This window comes from Equus przewalskii, chromosome 17 (genome assembly GCF_037783145.1).
Source record: "Equus przewalskii isolate Varuska chromosome 17, EquPr2, whole genome shotgun sequence".
NCBI lineage: Eukaryota > Metazoa > Chordata > Mammalia > Perissodactyla > Equidae > Equus > Equus przewalskii.
This window is the reverse complement of record NC_091847.1, coordinates 33,403,418-33,427,907: the sequence shown is the minus strand read 5'-3', so window position 1 is coordinate 33,427,907 and position 24,490 is coordinate 33,403,418. Positions and strand designations below refer to the sequence as shown.

General features: G+C 35.7%; 1 protein-coding gene across 1 annotated transcript in view; it reads left to right on the top strand.

Moving 5' to 3' along the window:
• Window positions 1-23,596, top strand: part of ARL5A (ARF like GTPase 5A) — a 28,372-nt gene extending 4,776 nt beyond the window's left edge. Inside the window, exons 2-6 of the mRNA XM_008530938.2 lie at window positions 8,017-8,077; window positions 8,524-8,671; window positions 10,700-10,783; window positions 15,459-15,610; window positions 19,048-23,596. Of these exons, the coding sequence (XP_008529160.1) occupies window positions 8,017-8,077; window positions 8,524-8,671; window positions 10,700-10,783; window positions 15,459-15,610; window positions 19,048-19,096 (494 nt within the window). The 3' untranslated portion in view covers window positions 19,097-23,596. The remainder of the gene's footprint in view (window positions 1-8,016; window positions 8,078-8,523; window positions 8,672-10,699; window positions 10,784-15,458; window positions 15,611-19,047) is intronic.
• Window positions 23,597-24,490: the final 894 nt, after the last annotated feature.

The window sequence follows — 24,490 nt, the reverse complement described above, 5'->3', positions numbered from 1 at the left end:
CAGTGACGGGGCCAGCCCCCTCCTCTTCCCACTTTCTGATCAGGTTGTTTGCTTTCTTATTGTTCAGTTGTGTGAGTTCCTTATATATTATAAAGATTAACCCCTTGTCAGATATAAGATTTGCAAATATTTTCTCCCAGTTGGTGGGTTGTCTCTTTGGTTTGATCCTAGTTTCTTTTGCGTTGCAGAAGCTCCTTAGTCTAATGAATTCCCACGTGTTTATTTTTTCTTTTGTTTCTGTTGTCTGAGAGGACATGGTATTTGAAAAGATCCTTTTTAGTTCGATATCAAAGAGTATACTACCAATATTATCTTCCAGGAGTTGTATAGTTTCAGGACATATCTTCAAGTCTTTGATCCACTTGGAGTTTGTTTTTGTGTACGGTGTGAGATAGTGGTCTACCTTCATTCTTTTGCGTGTGGCTGTCCAGTTTTGTTTCTGTTGTTTTTTAATTGTATGGGAGGTCAAATGTGTAGAAGAGTACTTATGGAAGCTCAGTAGCCAAAGGGGTGGACTTTGCCAGTTATTAAAAATTTTAGCTCTAAATTCACCCTTTATGCATGCTCTCTGGATGTGGAGCTGGGTCCTTTAAATATTTTTCTTTTGCCAGCTGGCACAATGTTAAGCTTTGTCAGTAGGCAGCATTAGAGGGACATTGCAGGAGCAAAGGGTTTTTCTTCTGGGTACAGTGTGCTCTCTAAGCCGGCTCTGTCCTGCTCTTGCAATGTGAGCACCTCCAGTGGCTGGCTCTTGTACTGCATAGTGGTCAGCAGCAGCCAGCAGCTTCCCCTGGCACCCACTTCAGTTGATTTCAGCATGGAGGCCCTCTGATGAAATAGCTCCCCATTGAACACTTTTCCCAGCACCCCAGAGGGAGGCTTTCTAGAAAGAGCTACTGGCAAGTCCCCACAGCTACTTCTCTGCCATTCAGTGAGCCCTGGCAAAGCCCTCCAACAGAGTCCGCATCTCAGTGCTGGGGTCATGGACACTCTCTCAGCCCTAGGGGTTGTGGATGTTTGTCATTCCTATAATCTTTAGAGTTGTTTCTTGTTGGCCAATCCCACATTATTCCAATCTCCTTTAATAGTTTTTCTTCATTCTACACTTTGGAAGTTCAAATTATTGTGTGGTTTCTGTTTCCTGATTGGATCTCTAATTTTGCCACATATAATCATCTCTTTTCATTCAACAACCTCTTGGTACAAAAGAGAAATTTGTCCTTTTTTCCCAAAACTTCACTACATTGCCATCAACAGCAAGCTTATTTTCAAAGTGTATTTTTTATTTATTATACTTTTAGATTTTGGACTTTTATTTTTTTATGCTTTTTGGTGAAGAAGATTGCCCCCGAGCTAACATCTGTTGTCAGTCTTCCTCTTTTTTTTTCTCCCCAAAGCCCCAGTACATAGTTGTATATCCTAGTTGTAAGTCCTTCTAGTTCTTTTATGTGGGATGCCACTGTAGAATGGCTTGATGAGTGGTATGTAGGTCCACACCCAGAATCTGAACTGGTGAACCCCAAGCTGCGCAAGCAAAGCACGTGAACTTAACCGCTCGGCCACAGGTCTGGCCCCCTGAACTTTGAAAGTTGAATTTTTGATGTAAAGTGACTTGATCAGATATCTCCCTTCTAACCTTTGTATCTTCCAGATCTGATTTACTTCTTCATTCATACTTTATTAAACTCATACTTTATTCCAGACTCTGTGCTATGGATTGGGAGAATTATAGAGAATGTGACAGAAATGGATTTTTTTGTTTTGTGTGAGATAGAATCAATAGGGCTTAGTGATAGTTTGGATATGAGATGAGAATGAAGAATCAGGGTGACTCTCAATTTATCTTCCTTACTGTTTGTGTTTTCTGACCTTGGTATGATTCACAGAGATAGAAGACCTCTAGGAGGATGATTACATTATTTTGCTTAATTTACTGATTGATAATTAGAAGGATATGTATTGACTTTTAGAACCTGACAATGAATAGAACTGGTAGGCTGCCTGGGTGTATCAAAAGGATGTGAAGAAGGGAAACAAGGAGCATTTTCTTGACAACACAGTAAAGTATTGATTGGGAAACTAAAGCCTAAATGATGACTCAGAATTCCATCCAAGCATTATAACAGTGTGTAGTTGTTTTGGCTTATCAGAATAACTGCAAGAATGCTGTGGCATAGATATTCTAAAAGAAAAATCATAGTAAGCAGTAGACTTGTAATGAATCACGTGCATCAAAGAATTAGAATAGTCAGAAATTTTGTTACATTTGCCCATAATAACGTTGTCTCTTAGTATGTTGTTATATTTTAGGTTCTATGGAGTATTTGTTTTGAAGTGCATTATAGCACTTTTTGGCTACAAATTTATGTTTTACATAGAATGGTATTTCACCTCGGTAATGAGAGGAACAGGCTGGGGTGGTGAAAGAACCTAAGGATGTTTAAAGGAAGTTGATTTAGTGTTAGTGTTTGCTTGAACAATCGAACCCTACTGTTGGGAATAAACTGGCTTTTCACCATTGAGTTGGCACCTTTATCTTTGAGCCCATCACGCAATTATGTCTTAATTTCATGGTTCTCACTGTGACCCACGTGCTTAGGAAGCTGTTAAGAACAGCCATTGGTGCTTTATTGTAAAAACACACAAAAACTCAAGTAGAGACCAGTCTTGGGAGGGAGTGGGTAGAAGCTGGTAATGAACGTGGCTTTAGGTATTTGGGTGAGATGAAGAGGTCAAGATCCTCTGGGTCGTGGTTTCCGCACTGGAATACCCTCCAAAGAGATCTCAGACTGTCCCACAGAATGTGTGGCTCCTTGGAGACTTTGCAGGCTCTGCACACATTTGATTTGAATTTTTTCCTTTTTCTCTTAAAATATTTTAACCATTAAAAAGAACTTCATATGTTCAAATATATTAGCTTGCGTTCCCTTAATTGGCTTTAAAAATCTAATTTATGTCTTAATCATTTGGAGGAATGTTTGTGTCTTTATGCATCTGTAGGTGACATAGGAATCCATTGAGTTTGTAAAATTAGATAAAAGAGGGAAGTTGTTTCCAGTATCGAGAATGGTATGAGCTGCTTCATTACTTCCCGTCACCATCTCTGACATTCTACTCCTGTCTGTTTTCTACCATGCCAGTCATGAGTTCTCACCCTGTATCATTGGCCATACCTCCTCTCCCCAGTGTGCTTTCTTTATTTCTAGGCACTTCTGAAGAAAGACTTAACAACAGTCTAAATCTTTATCCACCACAGGTTATGTTATCTACTTCCAGTTTATTGATTCTCTAGTTATTCTGTACAGTGGCTGTCAAAGTTGTTGTGTCTTGAAACTGTTAACCCCATCCTGTCCTCAGCAGGCAACTAACTTGTGTTATGAGAAGACAGTATCTCCTCTTCTGCCATCTGCTTGATGTCAGTGTATGTCTGTGTTACTGCCCAGTGGTTTTGTTCACAGCAGTTTTACCCTGCTTATCATGTTCAGCTTGTGGTCAGGTATGATAAAGAATCTTTCTGGAGGAGTTTTTGCCTAGTCAATCCTTCCTTATAGAAGTGTTAGAAAAGTACTGTTTGGAATCAGGAAGTAAGTCCTATGGGACATGGCTAAAGTAAGGAGACCACTTAAAAAAACAAAACCAGAAAAGGTTTCACCTTAAAACTATCATTTTAGGAGGCTGGGTAGTTTTTCTACTGATATGCCCTACTGTTACTCAAAATACCATTTGAAACTTCTTTTAGAATTTCTTTAGAGACAAATTTTTAAATCATTCTTATCATTTAGGCATCACACTTTATTTAACAACAAAAAAGTAGCACTCATTTTAGCTACCTTTTACTTTATGACTGAGATCATACCTCGGTGGTCCCCCTCCCCTTAAAATCAGATTCGTCTTCAGAGGTTAAAGGGTGTACCACCATTGGGAATGTTCAAAACAGTGTACCACAAGCTGTGGAAGCAATTACAAAAGAAGACTGGCAAAATATTTGGAACAATGGTAGCATGGTTGGAATAGGTGTTTAACTTAATCCTTAAGTGATGAAGGACCATGTAAGAGACAGTGCTCTTTTGTATTTGTGGTCTCTGTGTGTATTATTTATACTCACGCACATTTTTTAGTGTGTGTATAAGTTTTGTTCACTTTTGCCCCTGTTATTCTTGTACTATTTTTAGGGTACCGTTTCTCTGATTGGTCAGATTAATTGTATTTTCTTCTTGAATATTGGCAAGTCTGTCTAAATTTAGTCCTGCAAATAATACAAAGGGGGTTACAAAATGGTATTCCTGAAACTTAAAAATAAGCTGACATTTTAACAATATTATTAAAAATTAGTATTCTGGGCTGGCCTGCTGGTGTAGCGGGTAAGTTTGCATGCTCTGCTTCAGCGGCCCAGGGTTCACTGGTTCAGATCCTGGGCGCGGACCTAGCACTGCTCATCAAGCCTTGCTGTAGTGGCGTCCCACATAGAAGAACTAGAAAGACTTAGAACTGGGATATACAACTATGTACTAGGGCTTTGGGGAGAAAAAAAGAGGAAGGTTGGCAACAAATGTTAGCTCAGGGCCAGTTTTCCTAACCAAAAAGCATACGTTTAAAAAAGAAAATCCTTGCCTTTAAGAATGTTTCCTTCAATTAAAAAAAAATTCTTATTCTAAGTAGGAAGTTAAAAACGTTCATCCAAGTCAGAGATCAGAGTATAGCCTGATATGAATTCTACTTGTGTTAAAATGTTTATAGGTGCTTGTATTAATAGAACTGAAGAAGAGATATGTCATCAAAAGGGGAATACTTAATTTTGGGACACAGAAAAATATAGAGTTAGAGAGGCAAAATTGGCATACCATTTAAAAACTTTCCAGGTGAAAAAGTACCTTGCTCCAAGGACTCAATAATCTGGCCCTGATGTACATGTGGCCCTCCTTTGAAGACAGATTGACCAGTCTTCCCAGCCTATAGTACTCCCTTTGATGAGCTTCAGTGCTCCTTGAGTAATCTAATTTAGTTTAGTCACTCTATATACTTTTCCTTAGGGAGAGACTGCACTTGTCAGGTAGTTTTGAAGATTTGGTTTCATTTTATGTTACTCATTTTGGCATTCCAGTTTATATATTAGTCCCTTGCCTTCTCTGAGTCCTGTCCTTTCTGTGATAACAGCAGCATTGAGTTTGTGCACCTGGGGGACTCAGGGCGGTGCACCAGGTCAGTTCATGAAAGGAATGTCACTTGGTGAGGCTTTGGTGGTCCTTCAGCTGACCTCGCCTTAGCATGCCCTCTACATGTGATTAACCCTTTACTTTCAATGACTGTCATCTTTGTATTTGATCGTTTTCTCAGTTCCTTCACCCTAGTCATCTCTAAAGATGAAGTAGACTGGGCCCTGTGTCTTTAAAATGATTTTTAAGACCCTGTGTGGAGGAGCATGGTCATGTCACTTTAGGACCCTAGTGGTTCTAAGCTGTTTGCTCTTTCTTCAAAGAAGTGAGTGATTAGAGAAAATGTATTAAAATTCCTACTTACTTGCTCTTCCTATTTTTGTATAACAGGAGGTACCGATATAGCATTAGGAATTCCTCTTTGGTAAATGGCTGCTATTTGGAAAACATCTGCCATCTGATTGAAAAGGCTTTTTTTAAAGAGCTCCTTACTCTGAAGTAGTATAATCCTCAACATTTATTATTTATAGAATGAATATTAATTAATTCAACATTTATTGAGTACCTGCTCCGTGCCAGAAAAAGTTGTAGGTACTGGGAATATAAAGATAATTAGCTCATGATCTGTATACTTGAAGGGTGCCTCATTAAGCAGAGAAGATTAGTGGACATGTAAATAATTATGATAAGTACTATATTAGAGGTGTTGTGGAAAAGCAGGAGAAAGCGATTTTTCTTTGAAAGCTAACCCTTAAAAGATTAGTAGAAATTCCCTAAATGGAGAATTGAAGAAGATAATTCCAGCACAGGGAAAAACCATGAGTGGAGGTTGCTGTGAACATATGTGGCAGCTTATGTGGGGAGAATGGCTTGAATTCCGTCTTAGATACCTGGTGATAGTGATGAGAGATAAAGCTGAAGTGTAGTCGCTCGTGACTGGCCTTTATTTACAAGGCTGAAAGCTTGAACTTTGTCTTGTCAAAATGTAGAGCCATTGTTTAAATAAGAGAGTGGCATTATCAGCTTTATAGGGTAGAAAAATTACTCTAGAAACAAGGTAGATGGATTGGAGATGTCCACTTAGGGAATGTTTTCCAGTAAGAGATGAGGAGGGCTACAACTGGACAGTGGAGAAGGAGGCAGGTTTGGGATATATTTTTGAGGAGGAATCAATAGAACTTGGTGACAAATTAGATATTGGGGCTGAAGGAAAGCTTGAATAATCTCCAAGGGTATCTGAATTAATGATAATACCATTAAGCAAATTAGGTAAGATACAATTAGAACAAGTTTGAATATTGGGTTTTGGATATGTTGAGTGACACTGTCTGTCCGGTAGGTAGATTGGAGTTGGGAGAGATTTGGGAACACAGATTAGGAACTGTCTTTTTTGGTAGCAGGCACTGCCCATGTGCTATCTTAATCATTACACAACCCTGAAAGATACGTAATGTTGTTCCTGTTTTACATGAGGAAACTTAGGGTTAGAGAAATAAGTCATTTGCCCAAGGTCACATACATGTGATTTTTCCACAGTGCTTCCATTAACTGTTGCTGTGTAACAAACTGCTCCCAAATTTTGTGACTTAAAGCAATAACCTATTATCTCTCATGGTTCTGTGAGTTGACTGAGCTCAGCTAGGAATTTTTAGCTTGGGATTCTCATTTGGTTGCGGTTGGATGGCAGCTAGAACTAGAATCATCTACAGCTTGACCTGGCTGCATATCCAAGATGGCTTCTTTATTTGTGTCTGGTATCTCACCTAGTGTGGCTGGAACAGCTTGGGGCCACCACGCATTTCTCTACAAGGTCAGGCCACGTGATTAGCCTGGGCTTCCTCGCTCATCTGTGTAGCAGTCTTGGAACAGGTGGACTTGTTACATGGTGTCTGGTTTACCCCAGGGGGAGTTGTCCAAGAGAACCAGGCAGCAGCTGCAAGGTTTGTGAGATCTAGGCTTGGAAGTCACACAGCATCACTTTTCCTGCGTTCTCTTGGTTAAAAGTGAGTCATAGGACAGCCCTGAATCAAAGCGGAGACTATAAGGGAGAATGAATATCCGGAGACCATCTTTGGAGACTAGCTTCCTCCACACTGCTGTCTTTGGGAATAATTTTTAGACAGCACGGAAATATATGGGTCCTAAGAATGCCTTGCTAAAATGTGAAGAGAGTACAAGAAGACAACTCTGGAAAACATGAATGTTTGAAGGAAGACTCAAGGAAGAGGAGTCGGTGAAAAAAAACATCAAGAAACAGGAAGAAAATTTGGAGAAAGTGATGTTGTAGAAGCCAAGTGGGGAGGGAGTCACTGCCACCATAGCCATAGGTCCTTAGATTTGGTTGTTACCTTAGAATGGCCCTGTGGTTTACATGTATGCAGATAGCTTACAATTACCTGTAATGGGCCCTCGGCTTCTGCTACCAGGTCTTTTTTTAAAAGGCTGCCCTTTTTTTTCTTTCGCATTCACCCCGCCTCACATATACGTACCCAGTTGAAGCCTAAAATTCACAGAACTTAAATGGCTTAGTCCAAAGCGAAACATTTACACCATAAGTCATTTGTAAATTGTTGTGATTACATTTGGGATACTTTACTGAGAGTTAGACTTCCATAGAGTAGAGAGAATATAGTGCTTTTGGCTTCCCAGAGAGATCAGAGTTCTCTATGTAGCATGAACTGGATGGGGAACGTGAGACTAATGGCACACTTCTGCTGGGTTTGCTAGGATCTTCTTTTGAGTTCCAAGAAGGTATAAAGTGCTGTGCGTTGAATTATACCATAGCTGGAGAGAATGGATGAAATAGGGAATTTAAAAATTTTTGTTTTTAATTAATAAATCTCTGGTGTTTTCTTTATTTTAGAGCACAAAGTTATCATTGTTGGTCTGGATAATGCAGGGAAAACTACCATCCTTTATCAATTGTAAGTATTAACTACAAAAAATTTATTTTGTTATTTATAGTTACTTTTTCTGCCTGGGTGCGTTTGATTAATGAAAGCAATAAACTTACATGGAACCTAAGTTACTCTATAAGAAGGCAGGTTGGCCAAAAACCAGGAGCCAGATTTAAGGAACTGTTTCTAGAGAACTAGAAAATTACATGACGTTGAGCATATTGTTGAGTTGTTTTGCTAATAGAAAGTAGAGAAATACTTGTTTACGTAGTTTCCTAGAATGAATCTAGAGTATTCCAGATAGTCCACTATCTAGTTCTACCTCTGTTTAAACCTTTAGCTCATTCTTAAGAGCTAGTTGTAAAGGGACATTTGAGTGTAAAATATAAAAGGGGTTTATCTCTTCATTTAAAAATGTTTAAACAATCTAGCTTCCTTGCTAATTGTGATACATGTGAACTTTTTATTTTCAGTTCTATGAATGAAGTTGTACATACATCCCCTACAATAGGAAGTAATGTAGAAGAGATAGTGATTAATAATACACGTTTCCTAATGTGGGATATTGGTGGCCAAGAATCTCTTCGTTCTTCCTGGAACACTTACTATACTAACACAGAGGTAATGTTTTTTAGTATACTAAAACTTATATGAAAAGAATACTTGGGAAGCGCCTTCTACATATGAACTTACAGTTAATCTTTTTGAAATATCACAATATGTTAATATAAGTAGAATTTAAATATAGTGGAATCTTTGAGTCCCTGTTTCAGGATCATTGTTCTATCACTGGATACGGTCAATGGATGCACTCTCATTGAACCTCTGTAGGAAGAACTGGTGATTGATTAGTCTGATTGTGTATTGATCCCAGAACTTGTCTTAAGTAGTTGTTTTTATAATGAATTCTATCTCACAGTTTGTAATTTCATGTCTCTCTTACTATTTATTTTGTCTGCTTAGAGGAAATTCTAGTTAAATGAGAGGGCTCTGGTGGTTTGAATCCTGGCCAAAATTTTACTGTGTTTTCTTTTTTGCAATACAATTGCAAATTAAAGAATTCGTTTTCTTTTGGCTGTAAAGCAAATTAGACATAATCATATGTTTTTATTAGCATGTTATTTTCCAAAAGGAAATTTCACACCTACAACGTTTGAGAACTTTATTGTATAGACCTTGTAAGTTGAAAGGCTTTGTTGATTGTTTTTCTAGTGCTAATTATAAGTTAATAAGTCTCCAGATGTATATAAAGATGAATATTATGTCATTAAGACACTGTGTCTCTAATGACCTGATCCCCTAACACTGCATTAAGCATTTGATCATGTTTTTTGGAAAAGGAAAGGTATATATGATTAGTACTCCTATTTATAATGCCATAGGTAGCAAATTCATGGCAACACCTTGAAAATTAACAGCTTTATTAAAAGGCCTTTACAGCAGTAAAGCCACTTATCAGTAAGGTTTCAAGTGAGAGAAGAGGTGAAGCAGCAGTTCTCTTATTTATCTGCCTTATGGTTAATGAAATCTGAAGAAGAGAAAAGATCCTGAAAATAGAGTGGTTTATTTGGAAATGAAAAGCTAGTTCTAAAAGATAAATAGTGGATGTTAATAATAGGCAGTCAGAATTAGCTTGGGCATCGCAAATGCCATCATAAAGTGTCTGTATCCCCTTGTGCTTTTTCGTGCTCGTGGAATTGAGGAGGTACGGTGTAAGATCAGTCCTGCACAGCTCCTTTTCAAGTCTTTTGTTAGATCTTCTGATACTGGTCTTATCATCAGTTCAAGAAAGAGTTGTGCTTGAAGGTAGCAGGTGACATTTATATAAGGAAGAGAGCATGGTTTTAGATATAAATTTATTCTTTCAATTTGCTGATTTTTTAAAAAAACTGCTTTCTTTAACTGCCGCATTTCTTTTTTTTTTTTTTAAAGATTGGCACCTGAGCTAGCATCTTTTGCCAATCTTCTTTTTTTTTTCCTTCTTCTTCTTCTTCTCTCCAAGCCCCCTAGTACATAGTTATACTCTAGTTGTAGATCCTTCTGGTTGTGCTATGTGGGACGCCGCCTCAGCATGGCTTGATGAGCAGTGCCATTTCCACGCCCAGGATCCAAACTGGCCAAACCCAGGGCCGCCGAAGTGAAGCGTGCGAACTTAACCACTCGGCCACGAGGCCGGACCCCTGACTGCCACATTTCTTTACTCCCATACACATGGGCTTTTAGATTTTCAAATTGATATTAGTAAATATTACGTCTAGAAGTAACTTAAATTTAGAACCATAATGTATTTTTTTCTTATTGACTTATAGTGCAAATAGATTGGTATAGGCCTGTTACCATTCAAGATATTAATTTAGAAAACAAACATGTTATATATTGGTTAGAATATTAGAATATTCACATGGAGTGTTAACATCATTCTCTTTTCTCTTATTTTTCTCTTAAAAATTAGTAAATATATTTGATTAGAAGTGGATGAAACCTTTAAGATTCACAATGTATAGTAGGTATGTCTGGTTTTCCAATAAAACTATACCATAAGGTTCTAATTTCTTGATATTTGTAGCCTGTTAATCAAATAAGCGCTTTATAAATTTTACAAATCATCAAATTATGTGATCACTAATGATTTTTTTGTAATTATTTTAGTTTGTAATAGTTGTTGTGGACAGTACAGACAGAGAAAGGATTTCTGTAACTAGAGAAGAACTCTATAAAATGTTAGCCCATGAGGTAAGTAGGACTCTGGCATTAGATGTGTATGGGGGGAGGTGTTTCTATCATATTTGTTCTTTCTACTTCCTCATGAGGATAATGTTTCAGATTTTTTAAAAAATTATTTATCTGCTGGTGGTGCCTGCTTTATAATTTTGACACTTCCCAAGTTGGAAATCTATCTGGAAGCAGCAGAAAGATTGTGGCATCAGTTGTAGAATTTTATTTCATTTCTCCTAGATAAATTTGATCTAGAAGTTTTCCTGGTCAAAAAGACCTAAATTGGCTTTTATTTTACATTTTGATAGATTAATTATACAGAAGATTATCATTGGAAATGGGGTTTTAAAGTCTCACATTCACATAGCAAGTCTTGATTGTAACTCAGTTATCAGACAAATATTTAAATATTGGTGCTCTTAGGTTTCTCTGATATTGTCTCTGACTAAACAAAACTATATGCTAGCCACGTTTTCTTAGTCCTTGAGAAATACTACTGGTAGCATAATTTAAAAATTAAACTGAATAATATAGTCAGTAATGATAATAGTAACTGTAAAATCATGTAATATTTGCTGTAGTGGCAGTTGATTATTTTTGCATGCTTTTTATTGCAGGGGTTACTTTCTCAACTCAGATTTATAGGTGGAAATAGAAAAATTAATATTTAGATATAGTGTAATTTTTTATTTGAGTAGAATTTGAATAAAGCTTAAGAAAACTGGGATATCTTTGTAATGTAGTTTTGTGTTAATTTTAATATTGATTCAGTGATTTGCTTTTGAGATTTACATTAAGAGTCTTGGTATGTTTCAGGCAATCTTTCAAGACTTAAGGAAACCTCGTAAAGTGGTTATGTAAATTGAAGTTCCTCTTTTTCTTGTGGTGGTCATGCCCACCAAGATGCACATTTCCCTGTTTTGGACTGATTTTAGCAGCTATGTTAAACCCCTTGGGGTTTCAAAAGAAATACCCCTTGCCATTGTGCATGCATTTAACAAATTCCGATTTGAGTGTGGGAAACAAATAATAAGCTATAAAAGAGGCAGAAGATTTAAGGATTCTTTTTCATTTTCCCTTTGTATTTTACAAAAATGCAACCTTCTTCATTTTATACCTAAGGGTTATTTTATTGTTGTTTTGTGATTACTTTGAAAAAAAAAAAGACACAAATGTACAAATGTATTAGTCTTTTGGCTATATTTTTTACTCTGTTACCAGGTAGCCTCCATATTTGTTTCTTACTCTAATTGGCCAATATGTAGCAAGATCAGTATATAAAGAGCCTGGTAGTGGGGGTCAGGCAAAGTCTTGAATTTTATCAGCTGGAGGTGTTAACTTGGGCAGGTCACTTAACCTCATCTGTTATGGATGGGTACACTGGGGCCCAACAGTTCATGTGATTTGACCAGCTTTTTAAGAGCTAGGATTTGAATTTAGGTGTTCTTATCATTCAGGCTGTTTGCTAGGAAAAAAAGGCAAAAGGAACTATAGGGCCTAGTTGGAAAGTGAAAGGAGACTGAATGGGGATATTACCAGAGAAGAAAGGAATTACAGATGAAGTTGGGAGCTGGAGTAAGCCACATAATAGGGTCAAGAAGAGCCAAATAAGCAGAGTGCTGGAGGGCAAATGGATCAAAGAATGAGAGTGTGTACATGAAAAACGCATTTTGACATGGGGTTGGTCAGATATTCCATACATACCATAATAACCAACGGAATCTTATTATCACTGATAATGATTCTTTACCTGTATTACTAAACACGAAACTGTAAAACGTTTTTAAACAATTCTGAAAGCTTCATCTTAAATGAAGTGCAAAACTTTGAAGTTCATGAATTTTAAAACAGATCCAAACACAGAAAGATAGATTAAATTTTATTCAGAATGACTCAGCTTCTAGGAATTAGAAGCTTCTTTTTTTCTTCTTGTGAAGAAGAATTTCTTCTTCACAAATGAAGCTTTGAGAAACAAATTGACAGCTACGTTTGGCATATAGAAGATGCTAGGTAAATATGTCTTGCATGTGCTGTTATTCATCTTGACTAAATTAAAATATATTTTTATACTTTTAAGAACAGAAATCTGTAATATGTAGCAGAAAGTTTTTCAGAATATTTAAAATGGCTAGGATACAAACGATCACCACTGTTCGCCTTGTCCTTTGACCTTTTGTTAAGTCAAGTTGGTGAACAGCCTTAACCCAATATATTTTTTTCTCTTATCTCAATGCATAATTGGTTCTGAGGTTATCTAATAAAAAGTAAAGAAAGATTTTCTTTCCTCTGTTCCTACATGTTTAAAAATAGTAAAATTGGTAGGTTTTTTGGTTTAATCAAGAACCCAAATTAAAAAGTTTGAGCCTATGAGATCTAGAAAAATGATATTCAATATGGGTTTTTTTTTTTTTTTTGAGACATTTCAATAAGTAACTTTATCTCTTATGTTTTCCAATTTTCAGTCCAGGGGCTTCTCCAAATAATTTCATCACTGAGAGTAATGAATATAGATTACTTATAAACATGTAGCATAAACTATGTGTCCTCACTTGTGCCAAGTATTTCTAATATCAGAAATTTGTTCTTTGAACATGCCAGCATTAGCAATCCTGACTTTATAAAAGATTTCAACACACACTAGCAAGAGATATTGAAACCTGGAAGATAGGAAGATAGGAATTATATCCTGTGGAAGGTCCATCTACTCAGTGATTCAGCTACTTATCAACTATTGATAATCGTTCCGTTTTCCGTTTAGGGTAAGAGGATATTTGATCCTTGATAATGAATATATATGTCCTAGTTATAGTCCATTCCTTCAAATTTTTGCCTTTTATATAGACAGGTGAACTGAACTATGGGTGAAACAAATTGAACATGACATCTTAAAACTTAACATTCTCAAGTATCCCTTTCTGACTGTGCTGTTCAGGTAACTGTCATTAACTGTGGTGCGTAGCTACCGTCCTGCAGAGGGCGCTGTAACTAAAAGTCAGTCGTGATTGTTAGGTAAAACATTTTGCATAACTTCTTTTAACCAAATAAATTTACTACTTATATTTTTTATTTATATCAGAAAGAATCAAAGAAGTCATTGAAACTATATTCCAACAAGAGTAAAATAATGTGGAAGAATGTTTGTACCTATTGAAGACTTTCTTGCTTCAAACACATATGCATATGATTGAAACCAAAATATCCCACTAAAATCTCTAAGGAGAAGGAAGATGGCTTTCAGCACAGTTGAGGAAACTTTCAAGCATAGCACCAAAACTTTAGTTTTCTCAATATCTCTTTATATCTATGGGCAGAATTTTACGAGTTTAATCCACTAGTGCATCCATCGTAGATTCTTAGCCCAGGATTCATGAATGGACTTTAAATCTATTAACATTCTAAAATTGTACATGAACTTTCTTTACATATATGTATTTTTATGAGGAAAAGGTGCATAAATTTCAATAAATTATTGAGGAAGTCACTGGCTTTAAAAATGATTGTGAGAGGGGAGGGTGAGGTAGAGCAAAAGGAGACTGATAACCTGCAGCCTGGTTTGTGAGTAAAACACGGTGTCACTCATTTTGGGGTATGCACGAGGGTAAAGGTAATCCACATTTTTTAGGGCAACAAGTGAACTCACATTTATGAAACTGTCACCCAAAGCCAGGTACTGAGCTGAGTGCCTTACATGTAGTAATTCATTCCTTCAAATCACATCCCCAGGAGGTGGGTGGTGGTTGCAGCATTTTGTAGATGAGGGGCCAGCAGCTCTAGTGGGGAGATCTCAGCTCAAACCTTCTTCTATTATTGAGGAGCTGTGTGACCTTGTGTGAGTTAGTTACATCTAAGTCTTAGTTTCCTCATCTGTAAAAAGGGAATGGTAAGGCCTACCTTGTAGGAATCTTGTGAGGATTAAAGAGATTTTATTTGGAAAATAGTAGGATGAGTGTCTTGCTCAGATTAGATACTCAATAAATGTTAGTTATGAGGAACAGATTCAGAAAGGTTAAAGAACTTGCCTCAGTGTCAAAGGATAGAAGTGGTAGAATTTATTATCTAATTGGGAAATTTGCTAAATTTAATGCCACTCCAAGATGGGCCTATTGAATATTCAAATCTAAGAAATCTTCATAGACAAAGATAAGAGCTGGGTTTCAGAACATTAATAGAACTGGTTTGGGATAACACCTCTCAACCGAGAATTAAAAGCCCTAAAGTGTACATTGTATGTAATGAATTAGTTTATTTCCTATTTATACCTAAAGGTACTAACTTTAGGTTTCTATACCTAAAGAATAGGTTGGGGTGGAATTTTGAAAAGGTGTTGAGTACCATGCTAAAGAGTAGTTCTTACTAGCCATAGAAACCTAGTTTGGGGTTGGGAGAAGGAATAAATAGATATTATATTTGAAGACATGATGACTGTTTGTTATACATAGCACTTAGAACCATAAAAAAAATGTAATCTAAGACTATAAGAAATATGTAAATCCATAAAGTATAGATTTATTTGTCTAAAATGTATTCCGTTTTAAGTTTACCTTCTATCAGCATAAGAGCTGTAAGATGCTTTCATGTCAAGTAGTTGAGAAATTCTAGGTTATGAAGAGTATCAGAAACATTCTGTTAATTAAGATAGAAAATCTATGAAAAATAAATGCACGGGCCTTTACAGTTTTGTTTGCTTTTATAGGACCTAAGGAAAGCTGGATTGCTGATTTTTGCTAATAAACAAGATGTTAAAGAATGCATGACTGTAGCAGAAATCTCCCAGTTTTTGAAACTAACGTCTATTAAAGATCACCAGTGGCATATCCAGGCATGCTGTGCTCTTACTGGCGAGGGGTAAGAAGTCTTCTTGCAGAACATGTATTTAGGGGCCAGCCCCGTGGCTGAGTGATCAAGTTTGCGCACTCTGTTTCGGCGGCCCAGGGTTTCACTGGTTCAGATAGATCCTGGGCGCGGACATGTCACAAATAGAAGGACCCACAACTAAAAATATACAACTTTGTACTGGGGGGCTTTGGGGAGAGAAAGGAAAAATAAAATCTTTAAAAAGCAAACAAACATTTAGCCTAGAAATATCTATGTCTTCTTAAAAATCAGTAAATGTTTAAGGCTACCATGTATAAAACATTGTAAGGGAAAGACGTAAGACATAGTCCATATCTGCAGTGAGAGAGTGTTTAGCTTGGTTCTATAAAGAATAAAACATACAACATACACATAATACACATAAACATACAGAACTAATATATGTGAGCATATAGATGATAGAGTTGCTGTAGGAGTTCAGGGAAATGGGAGTGTCATGGAGAGCTGGAGAAGTCGGGAAACAATTCTTCCACTGGTGGTGGGACTTACACTATAAAAAAGAAACTGACACTTGCTGAGCATGTCCTGTCTTGAGTGCTTTCCATACAATATATCATTTGTTCCTCATAATAATCTGTAGAACAATTGTTTTTAATTCACATTTTATACATAAAAAAGCTGAAATAGAAGAGGATTCATGTGTGAGACCAGTTTAAGGATACTCACTTTTGCCACCAGTGTTGTCAAAAGGGAGATATTGCACTTTAAAAAAATTAAAAAGGTTAGAATTGGAGAGAGTGTGGCGTGAGGGTCCTTGGTTCTGGAAAGAAAGGTGGGTGCCTCCAGGAGAGTTTTGTGCTAGTCTAATGCCCAGAGATGAAAGGATTTCAAGAAGGAAGTGATTGTCAGTACTGCTAAGCATAAGGTCAAGGACCAGGAGGATGGAGAGCATGCTGTTAGGAGAGATGGAATAGGGGAGGTTAGAAATAGGAGAAAAAGCTAAGAGGATGAGCACTAAAGCAAAGTTTTTGTCATAGTTATTTTTCCGTAATATGGTGGATCTGTATGTATTTAAAAGCAAGGAAAGAAAATTAAGTTGGAGGTGAAAGATTTTAAATAAAGATCTTAAATTATGGGGTTGAGATTTTTCGGGTATTAGGAAAGGGCAGAAGTTTGGGGCGTAGATAGACAGCTTCAATAAGTCATTATATTGGTTCACCCTTCACCATGGTCTTGAGAATTTCTCCCACTTCAGCTAACTCATCTTTCTATGCCCTAAGCTTCTGCCCTTTCCTAACACTTGAAGAATCTCAACCCCAACTTTAAGACTTGTATTTAGAATCGCTCATTTATGTATTTAAAAGCAGAGAAAAAAGAATTGAATTGGAGATGGAGCCAGATTTTACTCAGTGAAATAGAAGGCACTATTACTTGGTGACAGACATTTGGAAGAGCGTGATTAGAACTTCAAAAAGCAAATCTATTCATTTAAAAAAAAAACCCCAGGGGCTGGCCCTGTGGCAGAGTGGTTCAATTCGAATGCTCCACTTTGGCGGCCCAGGGTTTCCTTGGTTCTGATCCTGGGCGTGGACATGGCACCGCTCGTCGGGCCATGGTGAGGTGGTGTCCCACATGCCACAATTAGAAGGACCCACAATTAAAATATACAACCGTGTACTGAGGGGATTTGGGGAGAAAAAGCAGGGGAAAAAAGATTGGCAACAGTTATTAGCTCGGGTGCCAATCTTAAAAAAAAAGAAAAATCCCACATAGTACCAATTGTCCACATATTCATTTAAGTAAAAATATCTTCTCACTTACATATTTCTTTGTCAAATAGTATAATACATGTTGAAATACACATATAGATATATCTTTATATTTATTATCTTTGTCTACCAAAGGTCTTTAAGCAAAAGCACTGATTATAATACTAAATTTGACAATGAAGACAAATCATCTATGATTGATATAAGATTTAGCTTATATGCTTTGAGTAATTGTCTGGAAAATGTATCAGTTAGGATAGATACAAACTCTGGCAGTTTCATTTTAAAAGAGGAGATCAATAGATGATGGTATCTTTTCAATTGTTGCTTTATGTGGGCTTCCATTTGCAGAAGTTAGCAAGTAGAAACATTTGCTTTTTGGGGGAAATGTTTCCCTTCTGCATTCTGGCCATCTTGGTCTAAATTCTTGGTTTTTTAGTATTGGTCAATGTTTTGACTTCCACCTCTGCCATTTGCTAACGTCTCTAAGCCTGAGTTCTCTCTGTAATGTAAGAAGGGTTCTGACCTCAGTGTTGTGAAGATTAAAATAGTGGATATTAAGTGCTTAGCACAGTTTCTAGTTTTCTATTAGGTAGCTCCTATTCATTTAACGGTTTGGAGTTAAATAATTTATTCACCTATTGTTGTTATTATTATTTCGTACTGTTTCCTATCAGAGTTTAAAAGTAAGAAATCTAATAACAGGAGAAAAGTGTGGGCCAATACCAAAATAACCATTTATTTACCTCGTTGCTTTTTTTTTTTCCTATTTCTATCTTCTTTTACGTTATTAGACTTATATTTACACAAAAATCTGAGTTCTGTTCTTTTTTAAATTTACTATGGTAGCATAGTTTCTCATTTCTGTAAAAGCTTCTCATAGGTAATAGTTAATGCTTCGTAATAGTCCTGCATTTTGTTGTAACATAATATGTGCAACCGTTTCCGTCTTGCTAAACATTTCATTTCTTTTACCACAGTGAACATCTTTCTCTATTTTGGATTATGCTCAATTACCCATTGTTCAATGATAACTGGTGTTAGTGATATGAGATTTTTATTTCCTTCAAATTTTTTTAATATATAGATGTAACATACATATTATATGTATACTTTCTTTTAACAACTCTGTATTTAGTTTAACATCCTGCCATTTTTACTTCATTTATATCATGAGCATTTTATCATATTGTAAAATAGTCTTTGAAAGGAAGTTTTTAATATTTCATCATATGAGTGCTCCATAATATGATAAACTTTTTCTCTATTTCTAGACATTTAAATTTTACTTTTTCCTATTAAAAATGCTTTGATGAATAGTCATATATAAATATATCTTTATCTCTGATTATTTTTTTAGGATATATTTCTAGAAGTAGAAAAAAGGGTAGAGAGTATTGGTATTTTAAATATTTTTGATTTGTTTTGCTAAATTACTTTCTATGGGCATTCACTGTATAATTATTGAGCTCCTTTTATGTATCAGTCAGTGTTCTAGGCACTAGAGACATAACACAACCCAAAAAGCACGAATGTAGGATGTATGAAAGTATGGCTTCACTGCAGCGCTGCCAACATTGAATATTATTAATTTTAATCTTTGTGGTTTAGGTAAATGAAAAATGGTATCTTCTTTTAGTTTGCTGTTCATAGCTTTTTAGTTGAGAAATTAACCAACTGATCTTATTTTCTTTATAGATTATGCCAAGGACTTGAATGGATGATGTCACGACTTAAGATTAGATGATCTCTACTGACCTCTTCTCAAAGACTTTGTGTAAACGAAGTGCTGGACTTTACCTGAAAGCTGCAAAAATTAATGGTTTAGATATATTTATAATAAACTGATTTCAACGTTTTCTATTAGAAGAAAAATTAAGACTACTTATTTGAAAACAAAGATGAAGTCTCACCTTCCAATCTGCTTTCTCATTAGTTACTTCCAAAGCAAGGTCTTAAAGCTGTGATTGACACTATTCTCATAACGAATCCTCTCAGGACATTGTGTAGCCTGTGGTAAGTACAAAGGGAGAGGAAGACATTTTTAACTTTAAGAGCTTTGTTATCAGTATAACCCTCCCTCTTCAATGTTGTGCTCTTCATGTTTCGTTAAGTCAAAATACAAATCAGCACAGATACTCAGTTTCCAATATTTTAAAATGTAATGTTACTTATTGAAAGTATTTTGCATAATGTTGTGTATGTATTGTGTATATACCTCAAGTTCAAGTTAATGGCTTTGATTTATGTTCTACAGAAAAGTGAGTAACACAAAAATTAATAATATCCTTAGTTATAACCATCATGAGGTGAGTACTGGCATTGGTTTTAAGTGCTGTTTTGTACTTTTCCTCTGTGTTCTCTGTATTGTACTAACCAACACTAACCAACCCCAGAAATCATTGAGCTGCTCTTTAAAAAAAAAGGAAAAGGAAAAAGCTTGACATTGTGTACCTATTTTTTTGTTGATCCCATCACATACATGGAGACACGTAAGCCAACTGAGTGGAATATCTATCAAATTCTTGGCTTCGTATTACTAATGGGCAGAGTTGCACACTGAGCAATTATCAAGTTGTTCCCTTTATTGGACCTTATGCCATCTAAATTACTGAGTAAATTGTTAATCCATTAATCAGTCAATCACTAATTGTGATTAAAATTATCAAGTGGTTATTTTTTGTCAGCATTAATTGAAAACTTTTGTGTGAAATATGTCTACCCAGAGAAGTATCACCTTATAAATATTATCAAATAACTTAGCTAGAGTCTTCTTAGGTGTTAGATTATATGTCAAGCATTTAAGGTGAATTTGAGATGAAAAGTAAAACATATTTGCTAAGCAACAAAAACAATTTCTTAATTTGAAAATTTCTTATTTCTTATCTTAAGAGTTGAAATAATTTGAGATATTTTTTGTTTCTGTAAGTCTTATACCACATGAATGCATTGGTTGACAATTATACAGTTTTTTTTTTAATGCTTTTAAAAATTTGGTTTAAAAATTGATTGACATGATGTATTATTTTTACTAAGAAGTAACTTGGCCCTAAAGATCTTTTATGTTTGCCTAGGGTATTTTTTTTCAGTATCTGAAAGTTGAAGGTATTTCTGTTGTGACTGTAAACAAACTTATCCTAAGTGTGTTAAAATGTATTCTTGGGTACTCTGTGTATCTTTCATGCCCTGAAAATCTGAAAGCTAATCCAAACTAGCATGTTTTGGAATATTCAAGGAAAAAAATAACTACTCTTAATGCCAGCCTTTTAGGTTTCATGAAGATTTTGATGAGAATAATAGTACATACTATAAGCATTGACAAAACTTTGAAAGTTTCTTTCTATAAAATATAAAACACTCAATATCTAAATCCAAGTCAGGCATGGGAGATCAGTGTTTAACATTGGATATGTGTGTTTTATATTTATATTTTAATGTTCAAAATGCAAGTATAGCATTTTAATATTTGTCACCTTCTTTTACAAAAGTAAATCCTAAATTACTAAGCTTTATTTGTTCATATGTTCTCATACTTTCTCAAATCACTATAATGAATTACTTGTTGTATATTAAAAACTCCCTTAAAAACCCAAATCCATTTTGTAGATGTTGCAGTTTCATCAGAGACAAATATTCTGTAAAATAGCCTGGCAGATCCACTCCTTTTATCCTTTTTATCTTTTAATTTGAATAATCATGGTTTAGTGTCTTAGATTACTGCCACATCTGTTCACCAATAGAGCAGATTCCCTTGTCATCAAGGTGTTGGCTGAAATTTACTCTTAATTGGATGTTTAAAGCATGCACTACATTGTTACAGTTGGTTTAGTGTAGTAGATTTTTGACATGGCATCATGAGAATGCATGAAATGTTATACAACATTTACAAAACATGATTTTTTTGTTATATTCTACCTTTCTAGGCTAAGCATTAGAAATAAGGTGGTACCTATATACTTGTGCATAAAACCAAAATTACAACAGGGAAAAAAGTTTAAATTCATTTATGAAAATATGAAAATATGTTAAAATCATTTTAACAGTATTACTTCCAAATAAGATGGGGAGCCTCACAAATAGTCCTATTGGCAATTTGTATGTAGTTTAAGTGGAATTAAGCAAAGGGCAATGCTTTTGGTTTTTTAATATGCTGCTTTTGGGTGTAAACAATCATTAGGGTCATTGTGCTCAGCTTTGGAAAGAACAAAACTTCATACTTCTGTACATATGGCTGGATTTAAATATCCTGTGTTTGATACTAATTTTGAAAGTCATAACTTCTTGATATCTTGGTGAAAGTAACCATATGCTATAAGCATTTAAATATGTTTAATTTTGTCATAATAGCATTTGTAAAGTGTATCTTACACATTATATTGAGGATTCTTTTTTGGAAATTTTCAGTTCTCTCTTATCTTTGGCTCTCACGATGGGCAAGGAATACAATGAAGGCAGGTAGTGTGAGGAGCAAGGGAAAGTGCGTAGGGAATATGACATTTTGCCTTAAGAATAAAAAGTGCTTTAGCACTGCTGGCTGGCATTTTTAATGCAGGTAGATAAAGTGATTTTAGAAGTGTGGCATGAAATAGCAGAGGTTCCGTTTCCTGGCCTTTAAAAAGTGCCTCATAGGGAGTTACAGTGAGATTACAGAGAAGTGCAGGGAGCTTGAGGAAAGGCAGGAAGTCCCTGAGATGTTCTTTTCTTTTTTGTCTGAGTGTGTAGTGTTAAGATGCCTAGAAATGGGATTCTATTGTCCCCTCTCTTACAGGCACTTTACATTTCTTGCTGTGACTACAGCAACCACATACAGTACAGACAACCTCAAAATCTGTTTATATTAGTGTAAATAGAAAAACTGTAGATGACTTTCTAGTTTTCTCTGCAGGCATTTTTGGGAATCTATCTGTAGTGTGTTCTGCTTTGTACATAAGGGATAGCAACACATCCCAGATTATCTGTAGACTTGGGGGTCATCTTCTCTCAGTTGCCCAGTTGTATCCTGGCATCAGTCCCTCTTTCAAGGCTGAGTAGAGACAGAAATTTGTTTGCATGACTTAATTTTGACCCTTCCTACCGTTCAGATATAATCTGGAACTTCTTGCTTCAGGATTGGCTTTCCCATAGCTCAGCCGTCCCTTGCTCTCCTGTATCTTCATTCAGCATCAGTGAAGATGTGTTGTCTCAGTCCTGGAGGTGTTCTAAACTTTGCCTATATCCATTGTTCCCCAAACTACTAGTTTCTTAGTAGGTTCTCTAGTTCTTTGCTCTTGCCCTACCACTGGCTTGATTCATTCATTTGTACTTTGCTCATTAGAGAGTGTTGTCAGGCTTGTTGAGTACATCAAAAGACTGGCTTGCTGTGTATATAGCACATAAATGCCAGTAGTAAAATCCTTTAAATTATACTGTATTTAATATTTCACTGCTTCTTAATTTTAGTTTCATATGCTGAAAGGTAGATTTGGAAAGATAAGAAACTAACTAGACTCTGCCAGCTCCTCAAGCTACTAGTTAGGCATGGAAGGGATTAAGTTATACATGTATTACCTTCCATTACCAAAAATGGGTTACGTTTTACAGAATATCAGTACAATTTGAGTTGGAAAAAAGATGCCAAACTAAGTTTATATGTAGTGTTTAACCTGAAGATATCCTTACGTCCTTAAAACCGTAGCCCACAGAATGTTTTTTCCCTCTTGTTTACTTAAAGAAAAAAGATGAACATTAGTTGTCTAAAGGAATTAGTGATGAGAAGCCTGTCTTTGCAAAATAAACCTGTTGAAATGGGCTTTAAAAGACATCAAAATCATCAGCCATCATGTGTTGACTCTGTGGATGCAGACATAATAATAGAAAATACTTTATAAAGTTCCACTTATACAAAATTAAAGTTCTATATCATGCTCCCTAGAATGTATGATAATTTTAAGACCATAATGGTGGAATAAAGGAAAGAAAGAGAATTTAAATACTTTGGATGCTATTAAAGTGACTGCTTCTATTAAACCCTAAAATTGTGTGTGAAATTGTAACAGGATACAGTTGGATTAATTATGCAATATTTCTTATCAATTATCTAGCCCTTGTGTATTGTTCTAAAAACTAAAGTTTAAGTCTTTATGGTCTTGCCTGCTAGATATGCTGTTCTTTGGTATAAAATTCCCATAATCTGTACTCAAGAAGTGCCTAAAACTGATTTGTGTTGATTTTTAAGTCCATCTAATAAACAGTATGTTTTCTTACGGTATTATATGTGCTTGGCTTACTGATGACACAGCCCTGAGGGTGTCTAACTCACAATTTGTGGTTTATTTGAGTAAAAAGCCTTGAAATTGAAAATACCCATCATAACTCTCAACAAACCATAGTTTGAAGAAGCGGGAGTGAAACCATTTTTTCTCTTTCCTACTACAAATGTTCCATGACCCTGGTGTTTGTTAATGCAGAGACTAGAATACTGAACTCTATTTCAGTTTTTTAAAATAGTTTTAACACCCATAAAATTGTGTCGTTGTTTTAAAACGTTATTAAAAGGTTATTGCTTGTATAAGGCTGGCCTCTTAATTCTCCTTATACTTAGTGGTTTGTAATTTTGAGTCGTATCATTTAGATCTTGAGCCATTTCATGTGTGTGCTCACCAAAATCCTTCTTCTTTGTTCAGATTCTACTTAGAAACCAAAATATTTGGTAGACCTCTATTGTGTTTCTCATAAATTGTTTCTTTCTTTTTTTTCATTTCTGACCATTGAGTGTGACTGTAAACTCTGGGGGCAAGGACTTGACTGTATTTTCAGTGATTTACAATTACGTTATGCTCGTATTTAAGTCATCTTGCGTGGCAAGTGAAATACGTATATGATTTTAAATTATGGTAATGTATGCTATTCTCTTGCCCAAAACTTCTTACATTGATATACAGAATTCCTCTAATTATTTTTGCTTGAAACTAGTCCTTTGGATTGGAGTAGCATTTTCTTACAGTATGTCTCTCTGTGGTTCCTTGAGAGGAGGTGATACCTGCAGAGCACTTTTAAAGATATTTTCTCAGTTAATGTTCAAGATAACACTTTGAGGAGGAAGCTATAATTATGTCTAATGAGGGCTCTTTTGGTTCCTAGAGATAAGAAAAATGTATATTAA